Consider the following 13005-nt stretch of genomic DNA (forward strand, 5'->3'; position numbering starts at 1 on the left):
GTGCGGTCGGTTTGCTCAACCGACGAACGATGACGATGATGGGTACGCGCGCTATATAACGGTTTACAACATCTAGCACGAGGGAGTAAACCGGTGATACTTTAATGAAAATCAGTCTTCGCATTAATTTCACGTACAGTCAAAAAATATATATGTTCCATACCGAAATACGACTTTGGCTTTTTTACTGCATTTTGAGACAAACAAAACAAATAATTTCGCTAGGTTAAAATAATTTATACATCGCGATTCGGCGTCGCGCACTCGCGAAAATGCCAACTGGCGGCGACCACTATATGGGTGTTGTTGCCCCGCTGGTCAGTAAATAAGAAAGCAGGAGGAAAAAACGTAATGCGGTGAAACTCTCGTCAGCCCGCCACCCGGGGGTGAAGGCAAGAGCCGCAGAGTCCTTCCAAAGGACCCACCCCAGGGGCACGGATAAGAACCTATGGGGATTGCAATTATCTTGAGTACGATCCTGCGCGAGCAGATCACACGAAGTAAACGTAAAAATAAAATCTATCTACTTAGCACAAAAGTGTACGGCCGTAGTTGTGTATAATGTAAGATATGCGTAATAAATGTATATGTATACGTTCAACAAAACAATTATCGATGATAAATCAACTATAAAAAAGGCAAAAGTGTTGCATGATATTCTAAGCTATTTTCGCGCCCAGTTCCGACCGACCGCGTTCAAAACCGAGGGCGCCTCTGGCTGAAGACGATACACTTTTCTAGTTTGTGTCTCTCGTTTTCCACAGCTAACCATGAGAGCGAGTGTGCCGAAAGTGATCAAGGGCGAGAGAGTGAGTGAAAGAGAGAAAGAAAGAGAAGGTCTAGTGTTTTTGGATTTATCTTTCTCCGTCGCCGGTTGAGAATCTCAGCTCCCACAAGCCCACAACAATAGCTGAGTAGTGCTAATGTTGCCAAAATATTTCGTCAAAAGTCAATTTTTTTTCTACTATCCCGATTGGGGAATATGATCCTTGATCGTAAACAAAACGAATTGCTATCATATGAGCTTAGGACGCTCTTTTTAATCCTGGCTCACTAAAGACTACCGCAGCGCCACTTGCATTGGCAGCCAGCAGTTACAGCTCCGTTAAGGGCAATTAATAAATTTGGAAATAGTATCTTACTCCTTGTTCAAGGACCTGATGGTAGAAATCAAAAGTTTCCATAATTGCAGCGCATATTCATCAGATCAAAACAATTAATGACTACTAGATGGCTTGTCTTTCCAAACTAAATATTAATCGTGTACTAGGTATATGCGTTGCGAAACGGACTGTTTTTGGCCATGAGGGGCTAGGCGCCTCCATTGAAAACCAGTAGTATATTGATCCGCTCAATGGCGAAGGTGAATGCAAGAAGAACAACACAACTTTGCAGCCTTCTTCTGGTCAAGCATTCAATTTAAAACAGCATTTTAGTGTATTTCAGAAACGGACCGGTGGCTTGTGTGACGCTGATGATCCCGTGGTTTCGATAAGAAAGTGAGAAGGACACAAAGAAACAGAATGAGTGAGTGAACTTGAGAGAGAGAGAGAGAAAGAAAAATAGAGTGTTGCTGTAGAGAACCGGTTAATCTATTAATGAGAACACACACAGATTCATATCCATCCATATGGTGATGGGGCGAAACGAAAAAATAACAGAAACTAGGAGCTGATCCTTGCGCGTTCGTCAACTGAGAGCAGATTGTTTTTTTGTTTCCAGCGGAACAATAGTGACAAAAAAAACCGTAATTGTAAACGTATCGGATGATCTTCTCTCTTCAGCGAGGGGAGAGCAGCATATAGCCTATTTACATGTATTCGAGCTTTGCCGCGACACTATGCTTGATATCACAGTCGGAAGCGCTAGCGTTGTTGTTCAAAAGTTCATGGTGGCCAGGCCCACTGCCGGCGCCGCCGGGCCCACCGCCGGGCCCGCCAGCCCCGTGGTGCAGGGGGCTGACGGACCCGCCGCCGCCGCCGCCGCCGACCGCGGCCGCCACGGCCGCGAACGGGTGCTGGCCGTGCAGGTGGTGCGCGTGGTGATGGTGCAGGATCTTCTGCCGGCGGTGGTAGATGCTCTTGTGATTGTTCAAGCTGTTCAGCGTGCGAAACACCTTGTGGCACAGGTTGCAGACCGCGTTGTTGAGCGGCTGCAGGTGCTGCTGCTCTTTGTGGCGCTTGAGCGTCAGCTTGGTGCTGAGCAGCTTACCGCACACGTCGCACCGATGACAGGCCGCCAGGGGCAGCGGAAGCGCCAGCCGGTTGACGCCGCCGTGGCCGTGGCCACCGCCAACGCCGCCGGCACCGTGCACGGACCCTTCCAGCGGGGACGATGGGCGCTGAGCGGCCATGCTCGCCATGCTCATACCTGCGCGCGCGCAGCGGAAGGAGTCGTTCGCCGAGTTCCACGCGAGTGTTCATGAGACCGTTCATGTTCGTGCGTCATGCGTGAGGAGTGCGTTCGTGAGTGAGTGACACCAGCATCAATTGCACGGACACGGCGCACGCACCGGACAATCCCCGGGCAAAACACACGCACACATACACACACACACGCACGCGTGTCCGATCGACCGTGTGCCACCCAAACGTAGGTTGTGTCCACCCAAAACCAGCCATTTAAACGTGATACACCGTGCATATATCGTGTACGTTCGATAAGCAGCACCGGGAAAAGAAAAGAGAGACAATAGTGACTTACTTTACTCGATTTGCTTAGTTTGATTGTTTGTTTGGTTTGTTTGTTTTTTTTTTTTAGGAAGATTTGTTCAATTTGAACTTTGAATTTGATTTATTTTTGTTTTCGGCAAATATGCGATGTTCGATTTGGATTTGATTTTCGTTTGTTCGTCCATGATAACGATTTGTTCGAGAAAGTGTCTTCATACACGCGTCTAACTCTATCTTTCATCAAACTCAAACTATCCGATTTTGGTGAGCGGTTTTAGGGGTCTTTTTTGCATTGTTTGTTGCTTTGACATTCGCTCTTTTTTGTCTGTGTTTGAAAGGAATTTTGAATTTGTCGAATTTTGAATTTTGGCATCTTTTGGCATCTGTTGTTTGGCCTTTTTCAGGCGAGGCTCCTGGGGCGACGAGCCTTCTTACTGTGATTTTCGAGAGTACGGCTTTTTTGTTGGTTCGTATTCTGATTGGTTTTTTTACTCCGATTAAATTGTCCAATTTTCGAATGCCTCCGAACAAGTTTAGGTTATGATGCATATAGAAAGTAACAGAATGGTGGATGATATATAAATATATATATATAAACGACAGTTCAGAGCTATGCCAATAGAACGAAAACAAAAGTAATGCAATGTAAAAATATGTGTGGCCAAATTGGGTCGGGAGGTCGGAAAAGTAATCTTTACGAATAATTTCACTTGTGGAACGTTTTCTATTATATTTTCCATTTTTCAAATAGTTATCAGCATCCGAAAAATAATAAAAAAGAGTAGAGAATTGTGAGAGGTAACAACACATAAAACACGGATGGACGGACGTGAAGAGTATAGAAGGGATCGCGCGCGCGCTACTTCAACTAGGATTCGAATCGTCTAACCAGCTACACCACACACTGTTCTTGTGGCGCAGAAGAATCGCTTTTGCGCGGGGACAGGATGTGAAGGATGACGGGAAAGGATAATAGAACAGGGTGTGATCGGGAAACGGGGTGTAGTAGTTCGATTAATAGAAGCTATACAATGAGAGGTACTTATGGCAGGTTGATGAAGTATAATATACCGCGCGCGAGTGCGAACATCGCTAGGCTAGTGATTCATTCCTGATTTTTGTTTCCTGATAATTTATAGGGTAATCTTTTCCAATTACCTATCGATTTCATTTATGTATAGGATTAGAAACAGTTATGCTTTTTTGCGCACAGTGCAGCACAGTGACCCAGCGATCAGCGATTAATTAGAGTATTTTCTCCAAAACTTGGCACCATTGGCAGTGACTTTTTATGCTCTGTACACAGTCGAGCACCCGAATGGGCAAGGGCATCATGGGGACGAATGAAATGGTCTTTTGGGACAACCTAACATCACTCGCAATATGTACGAAACAAAACAATTGGTGCCATCAACACGAAGCGCTCGAAAAAAAAAACTGTTGTCCTAATTGTGTTTGTCTAATGTGGTTTAACTTCTTGCTGATTGTTGAGCCGTCGCTGAGCCAATCATAATCGTGTGCGTTGCAGAGCATCATAACCGGACCTCATTGTTTACCCTTTTCAAAACTGGTGACGCCAAAAAGGGCTCGCCGGCGGAAACAGTATGCCATGGTGTGGTTCGCGCGGAGAAAACGCGTCGAAAAGTGGCCGCAAACACATTGTGCACAGCAGTGTGTGCGTTGCGACAAAAACTCGCGCCTTCCATTGACCCGTCCCATAACCGGGACGGGCCTCCCGGATTCAGTTTAGCATATCGCGAGCGTTTAGCATAAGCATGGCGCGCTCTATTGGGTAGAGAGACGATAGACAGCAATAGGAAGGATGGTGGGTGTACGGGGAGGGAATCGTTCGAAAGTGCATAACAAAGACAATGTGTGGACAACAAAATGAAGGTACAAAAAAAAAACGTTGGGAAACTAATGAAAAAACAAAAAAATATTAAAAACCAACAGAAAAATTAACGGCCAATCGCTTTGTACGACCAATTGTTTTGTAGTTTTTGTTTTCCCTAACGGCAAGTGTGACGGTGTGTGTACACGACGACGTGCACCTTCTTCTCCTTTTTTGGTGCTCATTTTGTTTTGCATGGTTTTATCCTTCAGTTTCCTCTCTCCCTGTCTCTCCGTCTCCATCTATGACCCGCCAAAGGGTTTATTTTTGCTGTACGGTCGAAACTGGCGTTAACAGTGTGTGTGCATGTGTGTGTGGCATTGGTTTTATAATTTGAAAAAAACCGTTTTTTGCAAAATTTAACATTCATTCGAATGACCAAAATCGCTCAAACCAATCTCGGCTCTGCCGATCCCTTTTCGCTAGTTTCGCAATTTTCTGCATAGTAGTAGTAGTAGTAGTAGTGCTAGTAGTTTGGTGCTCGTCAACACGATATATATAAATCGAACAATGTAGAGGTAAATTTAACAAGCCCGATTTTTGTAGGAAGTCACTAATGTCTCGTAATTTTCATATTTCCAATTGGTTGCTAAAATTGGTTTTTGTTTTTCCGGCTTTGTTTGGTTCAAAATTTTTCTGTGTGTGTGTGTGTGTGAGTATGGGTTTTGTTTTTTTCCAATTGAATCCAACCGAACAGTAGAAGTAGTAGTAGTAGTAGTAATAGTGGTAGTGATAGTCGGAAGCCCAGCGCAACGAATCTGCCCCCAGTTGACACGTGCGGCAGTAGTTTTGTGATCGTAGTGCTCTTTGACTTTTCATGGTTTCTCTCTCTCACTATTTTAGTATTCAGTTAGCTAGATTGTTGTTCTCTATTTTCGTATGACGTCTACAGAATCGTATCAAGTTTTCGACATCGACTCTTAAATATACCGAGCAGAGCGTTATCGTCTTCTTCGTCACCAGAGGCGTTCCACAGTTCTACGCACCTTCATCATCTTTTCCACTTAGATCATTAAACTCCGTTTACTACACTAACGAACAAATTGCTTAACAATTAGTTTAACCTGTTGCTAATCTCTTTACCGTGTGTGTATCGTTAGATTGCAGAGTGCAAAGACTGCCAAAGGCACGTGCGTAGCCTGCCTTGGTTCTGCTGGTGATTCGGATCTTATGTCGCCCACCGATAGATGTCGCTGCAATTGCATCGAACGCACTTTTAGGTTTTAGTATACCGTACTTTCTCTCTCTCTCGTTCTCGCCGATACCAACCAACCAACGCCCACCACAACACGACCTGGTCCTGGCACCGCGGGCCCCACGCGCCCCTTTCTTCCGCATCCCAATCGGCGGCATTTCTGTAACAATCTCGTTTGGGCAGCGACGAGCAGCGCTCCTTGCTTGGCCTTTTTGCGCGCCATTTTGTTTACCGGCCTTCCTTCCCCTCCGCGGGGGCGTTAATAGTAGCTGCTCTGGCGATTCTGGCCGATCGGTCCGGCCGCTCCTCCGGATAGGTTGGCCGCGGCGGTGACGGCTGCCACTGCGGCGGCCGCAGCGGCGTGCGCCGAGTGTGACGAGACGGCACCGGAAGTGGTGACCGCCCCCGCGGAGGAGGACTGTGACGAGGGCGGCAGGGGGGACGGCGGGCTGCCCTTGGCGGGGCCCGGGGCACCGGGCGACGCCGCGGGGGGCTTTGCGTCGTCTTTGGAATACTTCATGTTTCTGTGATAGATACTCTTGTGGTTCCGGAGGCTATTCAAGGAACTGTAAACCCGCTTGCAGATATTGCAGACCGGCTCTTTAGTCGGGCGCATGTGAACGTTCTGTATGTGCCGTCTCAGGCGCGTTAGTGATGATAGGTTTTTGTTACACGGATCGCACCGGAAATCCTCGCCTAAGATTGATGAGATGGGATATGGTGATGGTGGTGTGATGGTAGTGGTGGTGGTTGTGGTGGTGGTGGTGGTTGTGGTGTTGGTGGTGGTAGCATTGGGCGGTTCGGTGGAATCGACGGCGTACGAGAAGTTCGATTGCAGAGGTTTCGTCGTCAGGCGACCTGACGACGGAAGAGTCCATAAAGAGATGTGCAACATATTAGAGCTTTGGCGTAGAGAAAAAACAAAGAAAACCAACGGAAGGAGTACGGGACGATCCGGCCTTTCGCGCCCATCCACCCACCCACACCCACACACACAGTGTTTGGAGGCATTCAATCGAAAAAGGAGTAATCAAAATTCTATTTGCCACCAGTTTGCGCAAAACCCGGTCGAAGCCGGCCAACAAAAAACAGCATCAGTAAAATGAGCAAGTGTGTGTGTGTGTGCGTGTGTGTGGAATAGGATTACACCATGAAGTGGTCGAAAAGATCAAAATAAAATAAAACAAAACCATAGTTTGAAGGTTGGAACTGGCGTACTTTGGGGAATGTATGTAAAGTAAAGTTAACACCTTCACCGAGGGATATGAATGTGTGGATGTAAAACGGCACAAGATTGCACTGGTATTATGGGCTAGGCGACTCGGAATTCCGAGTGAATTCACGGCGAAGCTGCGTTGTTTGAAAGTCCAATTGGCAAAATCAACGGTTAAAAAGAGACAATTCGAAATGGAGAATGAAAATGAGGATGTAAAATGAAGATGAAAAATGAAGCTCGGCGTGCACGAAACGTGTGTTGAAAATATCCTTCTCAAAAGTTTGGCCACTCATCGTTTGACAGTTTGATGAATTTTAATCGAAAAAAGGGAAATAAAATCAATCTTAGTAGGCTCGACGCGCGCCATTGATTCCCTAAACGAATGGCATTCTAATGTGAGTACCAGTCAATGTTACACGTTCGTGAGTGAATTAGGAATTGGTAGAAGTCGATCGCCAACGAGTTTAATTTGATGTCCCGAATGACGATTCTTCATTTTCTTTGAGAACACAGCTTTACACACAAACACAGTGCTCTCCGTGCGGCTTTTCCGATTGTTTTCCGATCGGGTAGTAATGGGATCTTGGGATCTCTAGTGTGTTGGCCGATTATTGTGGCGCGGTCACCAATTTCACCTCTCGCGCTCCTCCTCCTCCTTCCGCTCGTTTTGTTTACTCTCTCTTCACAGTGAGCCCACAAGCGCGTTTGTTTTCCAAGCTCTTTAGTTCCGCAGCGCATAATACAATTTACCCAGCTACTAAGGCTAATATTTACACTAGTCGTGCCTGTACAACGAACGAACGGGGGTTTGGTACTGCTTCGCCGATAGGAAGCAATTTACGTCCGATTCGAAAGGATGTGACAGACTTGTGGCTGATTGCCTACCGGAGAGCAAGCTTGTTGTGGGAAGGCAAAATTTTGGACCTCATCCATTGTACACGCACTGTAGGGGGGTTTGGTTTGATTTGTTTGGTACCTTATCGCGCTACTTAACCGCTAGTAATATCCAATAATGCCGCACCAGCCGAGAGATACGAGAAAAATTTTGTACATAATTTGAGTTCAATTTTGTGTTCGATAGTGTCTTTGCATCCCAAGAGTTTGCCCGGGGCCAGCCTACAACCGAACCCACCACTGTGCTCCTTCGGCCCGAGGCGAAACTGTCCTTTTAGCTCTTATGCGTGTAAGCGAAATTTTCCATAGCATTCGATTTGGGGGGGAGGTAGGTTTTTGTTACACCGGTTAATGATTTCCTCAGGACACCGCGCATCGTGTGTCCCTCTCTTACCGCTAATAGTATAACTAAATAAAAATAATAATTACAGTAGTTACGATTAGAGTATCACTATTGCTCAATCCAAACCTCTAGATATTTTGTACAGAGTTCTCTGCTGATTGTTGGTATTTGTTGTTTTTGCGTTTTGTAGAGAGATTTCTTTAGACCAGTTTTTGTTTGCGTTTTTGGTTTGTCCGTTTCCATTTATCTTGGGGGGTTTCGATAGTTAAACGTAAGTGAAATGGTTTCTTTTGTTTCTTTTTTGGCAAATGCTTTTAAACTTTTGGTTTCATTTTCTGTAATTTGCGGGCACCAAGAGTTGAGTGAGAAATAGAGAAAAGGAACTTAAAATAGTGGTTTGGTAGTTGTTCGGTAGTGGTGGTAGTAGAGTAGTGATAAATGTAATTTTAGTAGTAACAGGGATGTAGCTGTATGTAGGTAGTAACGGTGGCAGCCATAGTTACAGTAGTAGTAGTATGAGTAGTAGTAGTGGTAGTAGGTTGGTGAAAGTGTCCAGAAAGTTGGTTCGTGTAACAGTTGGAGAAAGGTAAGTTTGGCGAAAAGAATCGAAAAGTAAAGTACTTCCAATGTCCAAACAAAACACGTTCACTTTTGGAAAATGCAGCAGAGTGTAGTAAATATGAATGGAATGAATTTCGAAACATTTAGAGGTTGTATATAGAGTTTTGTTTTGCTGACAACTGAAAACACACAACAACGACGTATAAACACGATCAAACACGTAATATTATTACCAAACAACAGTTATACATTCTTACACTAGTCAAAAATTTCAACAGCACACAACTCATGAGGAAAAGCATAAATGAGTACACAATCGGAAAACTTAATCGTTGATTTTAGAGAAAAATTAACAATAACATTCTTGAACTTGAAGCTTCTTCTCTTGTCAACAGAAAACAAATGATACAAGAAACAAAAAGAAACGACACACCGCAATTCGCGCAAGGTTAGTTGTTCATCACAAAATCGAAATTTAATGCAGCGAACGTTGTCCACAGGAGGCTACGATTTCTTTGGTGTTTATGTTGTTAGTCATTGGATTGGCATCCAGTAAATTCGGGGTCGGCTTCGATCGACTGTACAAATGTGACAGTTCTGTATCTGGCCAACAGCAGGCGCGGTGTGGATCCTTTCACACATTAGCAGCAAGCATAACAACTAAACTCTTGGCTTCTGAAAGGCACAACCATCGCCACGTTTTGCTGGTTAGTGAGCGAAAAAGTAGGAAGAAAATACGGGAAAATTTGGAAAGCCGATCTGTTTCAGGTGACCAGCTGTGAAGACTGTGTGCTAAAGGCGGTCACATCAGCCAGCGAGACGCAATCTGTGGCTGTGTGTCATAGAGAGAGAGCGACACAATGCCTATCGCTCCTCTTTGGTGTCCACAAAAACAATAAAAATTATGTTGCAGCTTTTCTTTTCCGATTTTTTTCTCTCTTTCGGTTGCCTTCAACTAAGAGCCATGATGTTGTTGCAGGTGAGTTGTTGTCTAAGTATTGTCTCTCTTACGCTCTCTGGGTTTACACATTTCGTTTTCAATATCGATCATTTGTTTGGTGGGGTTTGGCTTTTACTTTTGCTTTGTACAAACGATTACCACCTCGAAGGTATTATACAAGTTTCTGTACACAAATTAAAGTTGGTTAAGTTCCGTATTGTGTGTCCCCCGCGTTCTGCGCCGGATTATTAGCAAAAGTGTACACAACACAACAGTGAGAAGGGGGGTACAGAGTAACTTTAGTGTGTTAGTATAGCAACATTGGTTTTGGTTTGTTTCTATTTTATGCTTGTTTTGTTTTTTACTTTGTTTTTGGCTTGTTTGTTTGTTTGTTTGGTTGTTTAGAATTTGGTTTCAATTGGAAAATGGAAAATATATAACGTTTGTAAAAAGGTATAAAATAAAAATAAGAAAGTTTATGAAAGATAGTAGTCGATGTATGTATAAATTTGGTTGGCTTGTTGAAGTTCAAATTATAGAACAAAACTAGTGAAATAAAAAAACGGGTGGGACGAAAAACGAAACGAATCGAACTTACCCTGGGGCGATCCGGCCAGTTCGACTGCCTGCAATGCCTGTGTGTTAAAGCCTGCAATGGGTTCGAGAAACAATCGGAGAGGGTGGCCATTAGTTCACCAACACACACACGCACTGTGCCGTCCCCGTCCGGACACTTACCTGCCAACGCCGCAGGATCGGCGAGCGCCGCCATCGAGAAGTTGAAGGAAGCCGGCGAAGGGAACATTTTGTTGTCGCCGGCGCTCATAAGAAACTGTGCCCCGCTGTGATGATGCATGCTGCTGTCCAGGTCATGTTCGTGGGGTGATCTGCGCGAAAGGAAAGGGCCTCAGTCAGTGGTGGAGAGCAGCTTCGGTGGCGACGCCGCCGACTTACCGTAGGGATCCCTTCACGTCGAGCCCACCCTTCACCAGGTCGACGTGGTCGTCCGGCACCGAGTCGGAGCTGTTCTCGTGGTCACCGCCCGCCCCGCACAGCAGCTCGAGCGGTTCCGACTTCACGTCCTCGGCCGACCGCTCCGACGGCGACGACGCGAGGCTCTCCTTTTCCGCCGAGCACAGGCTGCCCGCGTTGCTTCCGTTCGAGGTGCCCAGCGACGCCGGCATGCTGCCGCCCACTCCGACACCGAGGCCCACTCCACACACCCCACCGCCGACGCCGCTACCGACGCCACCGCTGCCACTGTTTTCCTTGCTGTGCAGCAGCATGTTGTTGTTCAAGTTGTGGTTGCTGTTGTTGTTGTTGTTGTTGATGTTATTGTTATTAATACTACTTTTTATTAAGTTACTCGAGCTGTTGAGGGAGAAACTGTTGCTACCTGTCGGGCGGTGGAAAAGAAAACAGGATTTTAGCGGGCTGCACGGGCCGCCAGACGGACGGACGGACGGGAACGGAACTTACCACTGTTGGGGTGACCGGACAGCGTGTCCTGCCGAAGGAGCAGATCCTTGCCCTGGGGCGACGGCAGGTTGTGGTGCTGCTTGGTCGCGCTGGACGAGAAGTCGGTCGCGGTCGTCTGGGGCGTATTGCAGATCACGTCCGGGTCCCCCCGCTGGCCCGTCGGCCCGTTGCTCTCCACCGACATCCGGTGCCGCTTGAGCGCCATCTCGTCCGAGTGGCTCGAGTTGTTGCGCTCCCGCCGCAGGGCGGCCGCTGCGGCCGCCCGCTTCAGCAGCTGGTTGACCATCGGACCGCCGGCGCCGCCACCGGACCCGTTGGCTCCTCCCGGGCCACCGCCGCCCGTGCTGTGGTGCGGCGAGCCGCTGTTGGGCAGCCCGCCGGCCAGGTGTGGCGGTGGCGAGACACCGTGCGACACGTACAGCGAGTCGTCCAGCATCTTCTCCGGGTAGATCGGGTGGTGGACGACGCCCGAGGGCAGATTCGCACCGAGCGATGTGTGGATCTGAGGAGCGAGTGGGAAAAAAGAAGATCGTCGGGTGTGAGAAAAGATCGAGGGTCGAGCCAACCGGGGGAGGCGAAAACACTTACGCCATGCGTCTCTTCCGCCTGCTGCTGGGTCAGTCCGGACACTCGCAGTATCTCGGCCGTCTTCAGGAACGAGCTCAGGGAGCGCTGGTGCACGTTCACCTCGCCGTGGTAGATGAACTCGACCAGCGCGTGCAGGTCCGTGAACGCCACGTCCTGCAGCACTATCACGGGATGCTTGCAGGGTGTGCTCTGTGGAAAGAAAGGGATGCCGGTTAGAACTGGTGGCCTCGTCGGCGCGGCCCATCAACGTACCTTCAGCAGCTCGCGGAAGTATGTACTACACGCGGACAGCACGACGCGGTGCGCCTTCAGGCTGCGGCCGTCGCACGCCAGCGTCACGTCGACAAAGTCCTCGTCGTCGCGCAGGTTCTCGAACGCCGACGTTATGCTGCTCTGGTAGTTGTTCCATCGCAGGCAGAAGTGCTGTGTGTCCACCATTTTGGGCCGTGGATTTTTAGTACGGGTTTTGTGTGTAGCGCGTGTGTGGGGTTGACTCTCGATGTGATTATCGTGCACCGGAACTTCTCCTCCTGTGGCCCTCTGCTGCTGCTTACCGCTTCCTTCTCGACAGGGTCTCTCTTCCAATTCTGCTCACCTTATCTCTCTCTAACGTTTGCCGCCGGCAGCGCAGATGATGCTGCTGATATGATAATCTGCAACAGCAAATTGGACAACGATCAGTGTTGAATTGAGTGAAGCTTATTTGATGTTTAACGCATTTTCGCTGCTTTTCCAAAATCATATTTCTGCCAAAATTGGGCATAAATCGAGCGTCGAATTTGGTGTCGGGTTAATTTTTAAGTTTTCACAAGAAGTAAGCATAATGTTGAAAAAAGTTTTCATAACATGTTAAAGGCTGTGTACTACATGCATACGTGACTAAAGCATCGGATTCGCTCGTGTATACGCGGATCGAGCAAAGCAGACGGTTCGGCAGCACTGTCGAAGTTGACAGTTGTCCCGTGCCTGGAAACACGATCAGACGTGCCAGTGATAGTCACCCCCCCGTTTAGAACAATAAAGGAACAATAATATCCGTTCCCAAAGCTGTGTTGTGGTATATGGCAGGTGTGACAGGGGTTTAACGCGGGTCAACAACCTCGACCGTTAAAACTACAACGTTACTGTAAGCAACAAGGATTAACATAATTTTTGTTACGGACCAAGGCGGCTCAGCGGTTGTAATTGCACAATAAGAAGACAAATCACTTATCACGGCACTTATT

At 47.2% G+C, this 13005-nt stretch overlaps 1 protein-coding gene across 1 annotated transcript; it reads right to left on the minus strand.

Moving 5' to 3' along the window:
- Positions 1 to 1810: 1810 nt before the first annotated feature.
- Positions 1811 to 12217, minus strand: LOC128272811 (broad-complex core protein). Its single transcript, XM_053010692.1, has 7 exons — positions 12032 to 12217; positions 11780 to 11968; positions 11192 to 11693; positions 10667 to 11108; positions 10451 to 10599; positions 10311 to 10361; positions 1811 to 2370 (listed from the first exon to the last, which is right to left on the minus strand). The coding sequence occupies exons 1-7, from the start codon at positions 12215 to 12217 to the stop codon at positions 1811 to 1813; spliced, it is 2079 nt and encodes a 692-aa protein (XP_052866652.1).
- Positions 12218 to 13005: the final 788 nt, after the last annotated feature.

This window comes from Anopheles cruzii, chromosome 3, assembly GCF_943734635.1.
Source record: "Anopheles cruzii chromosome 3, idAnoCruzAS_RS32_06, whole genome shotgun sequence".
Taxonomy (NCBI): Eukaryota; Metazoa; Arthropoda; class Insecta; order Diptera; family Culicidae; genus Anopheles; species Anopheles cruzii.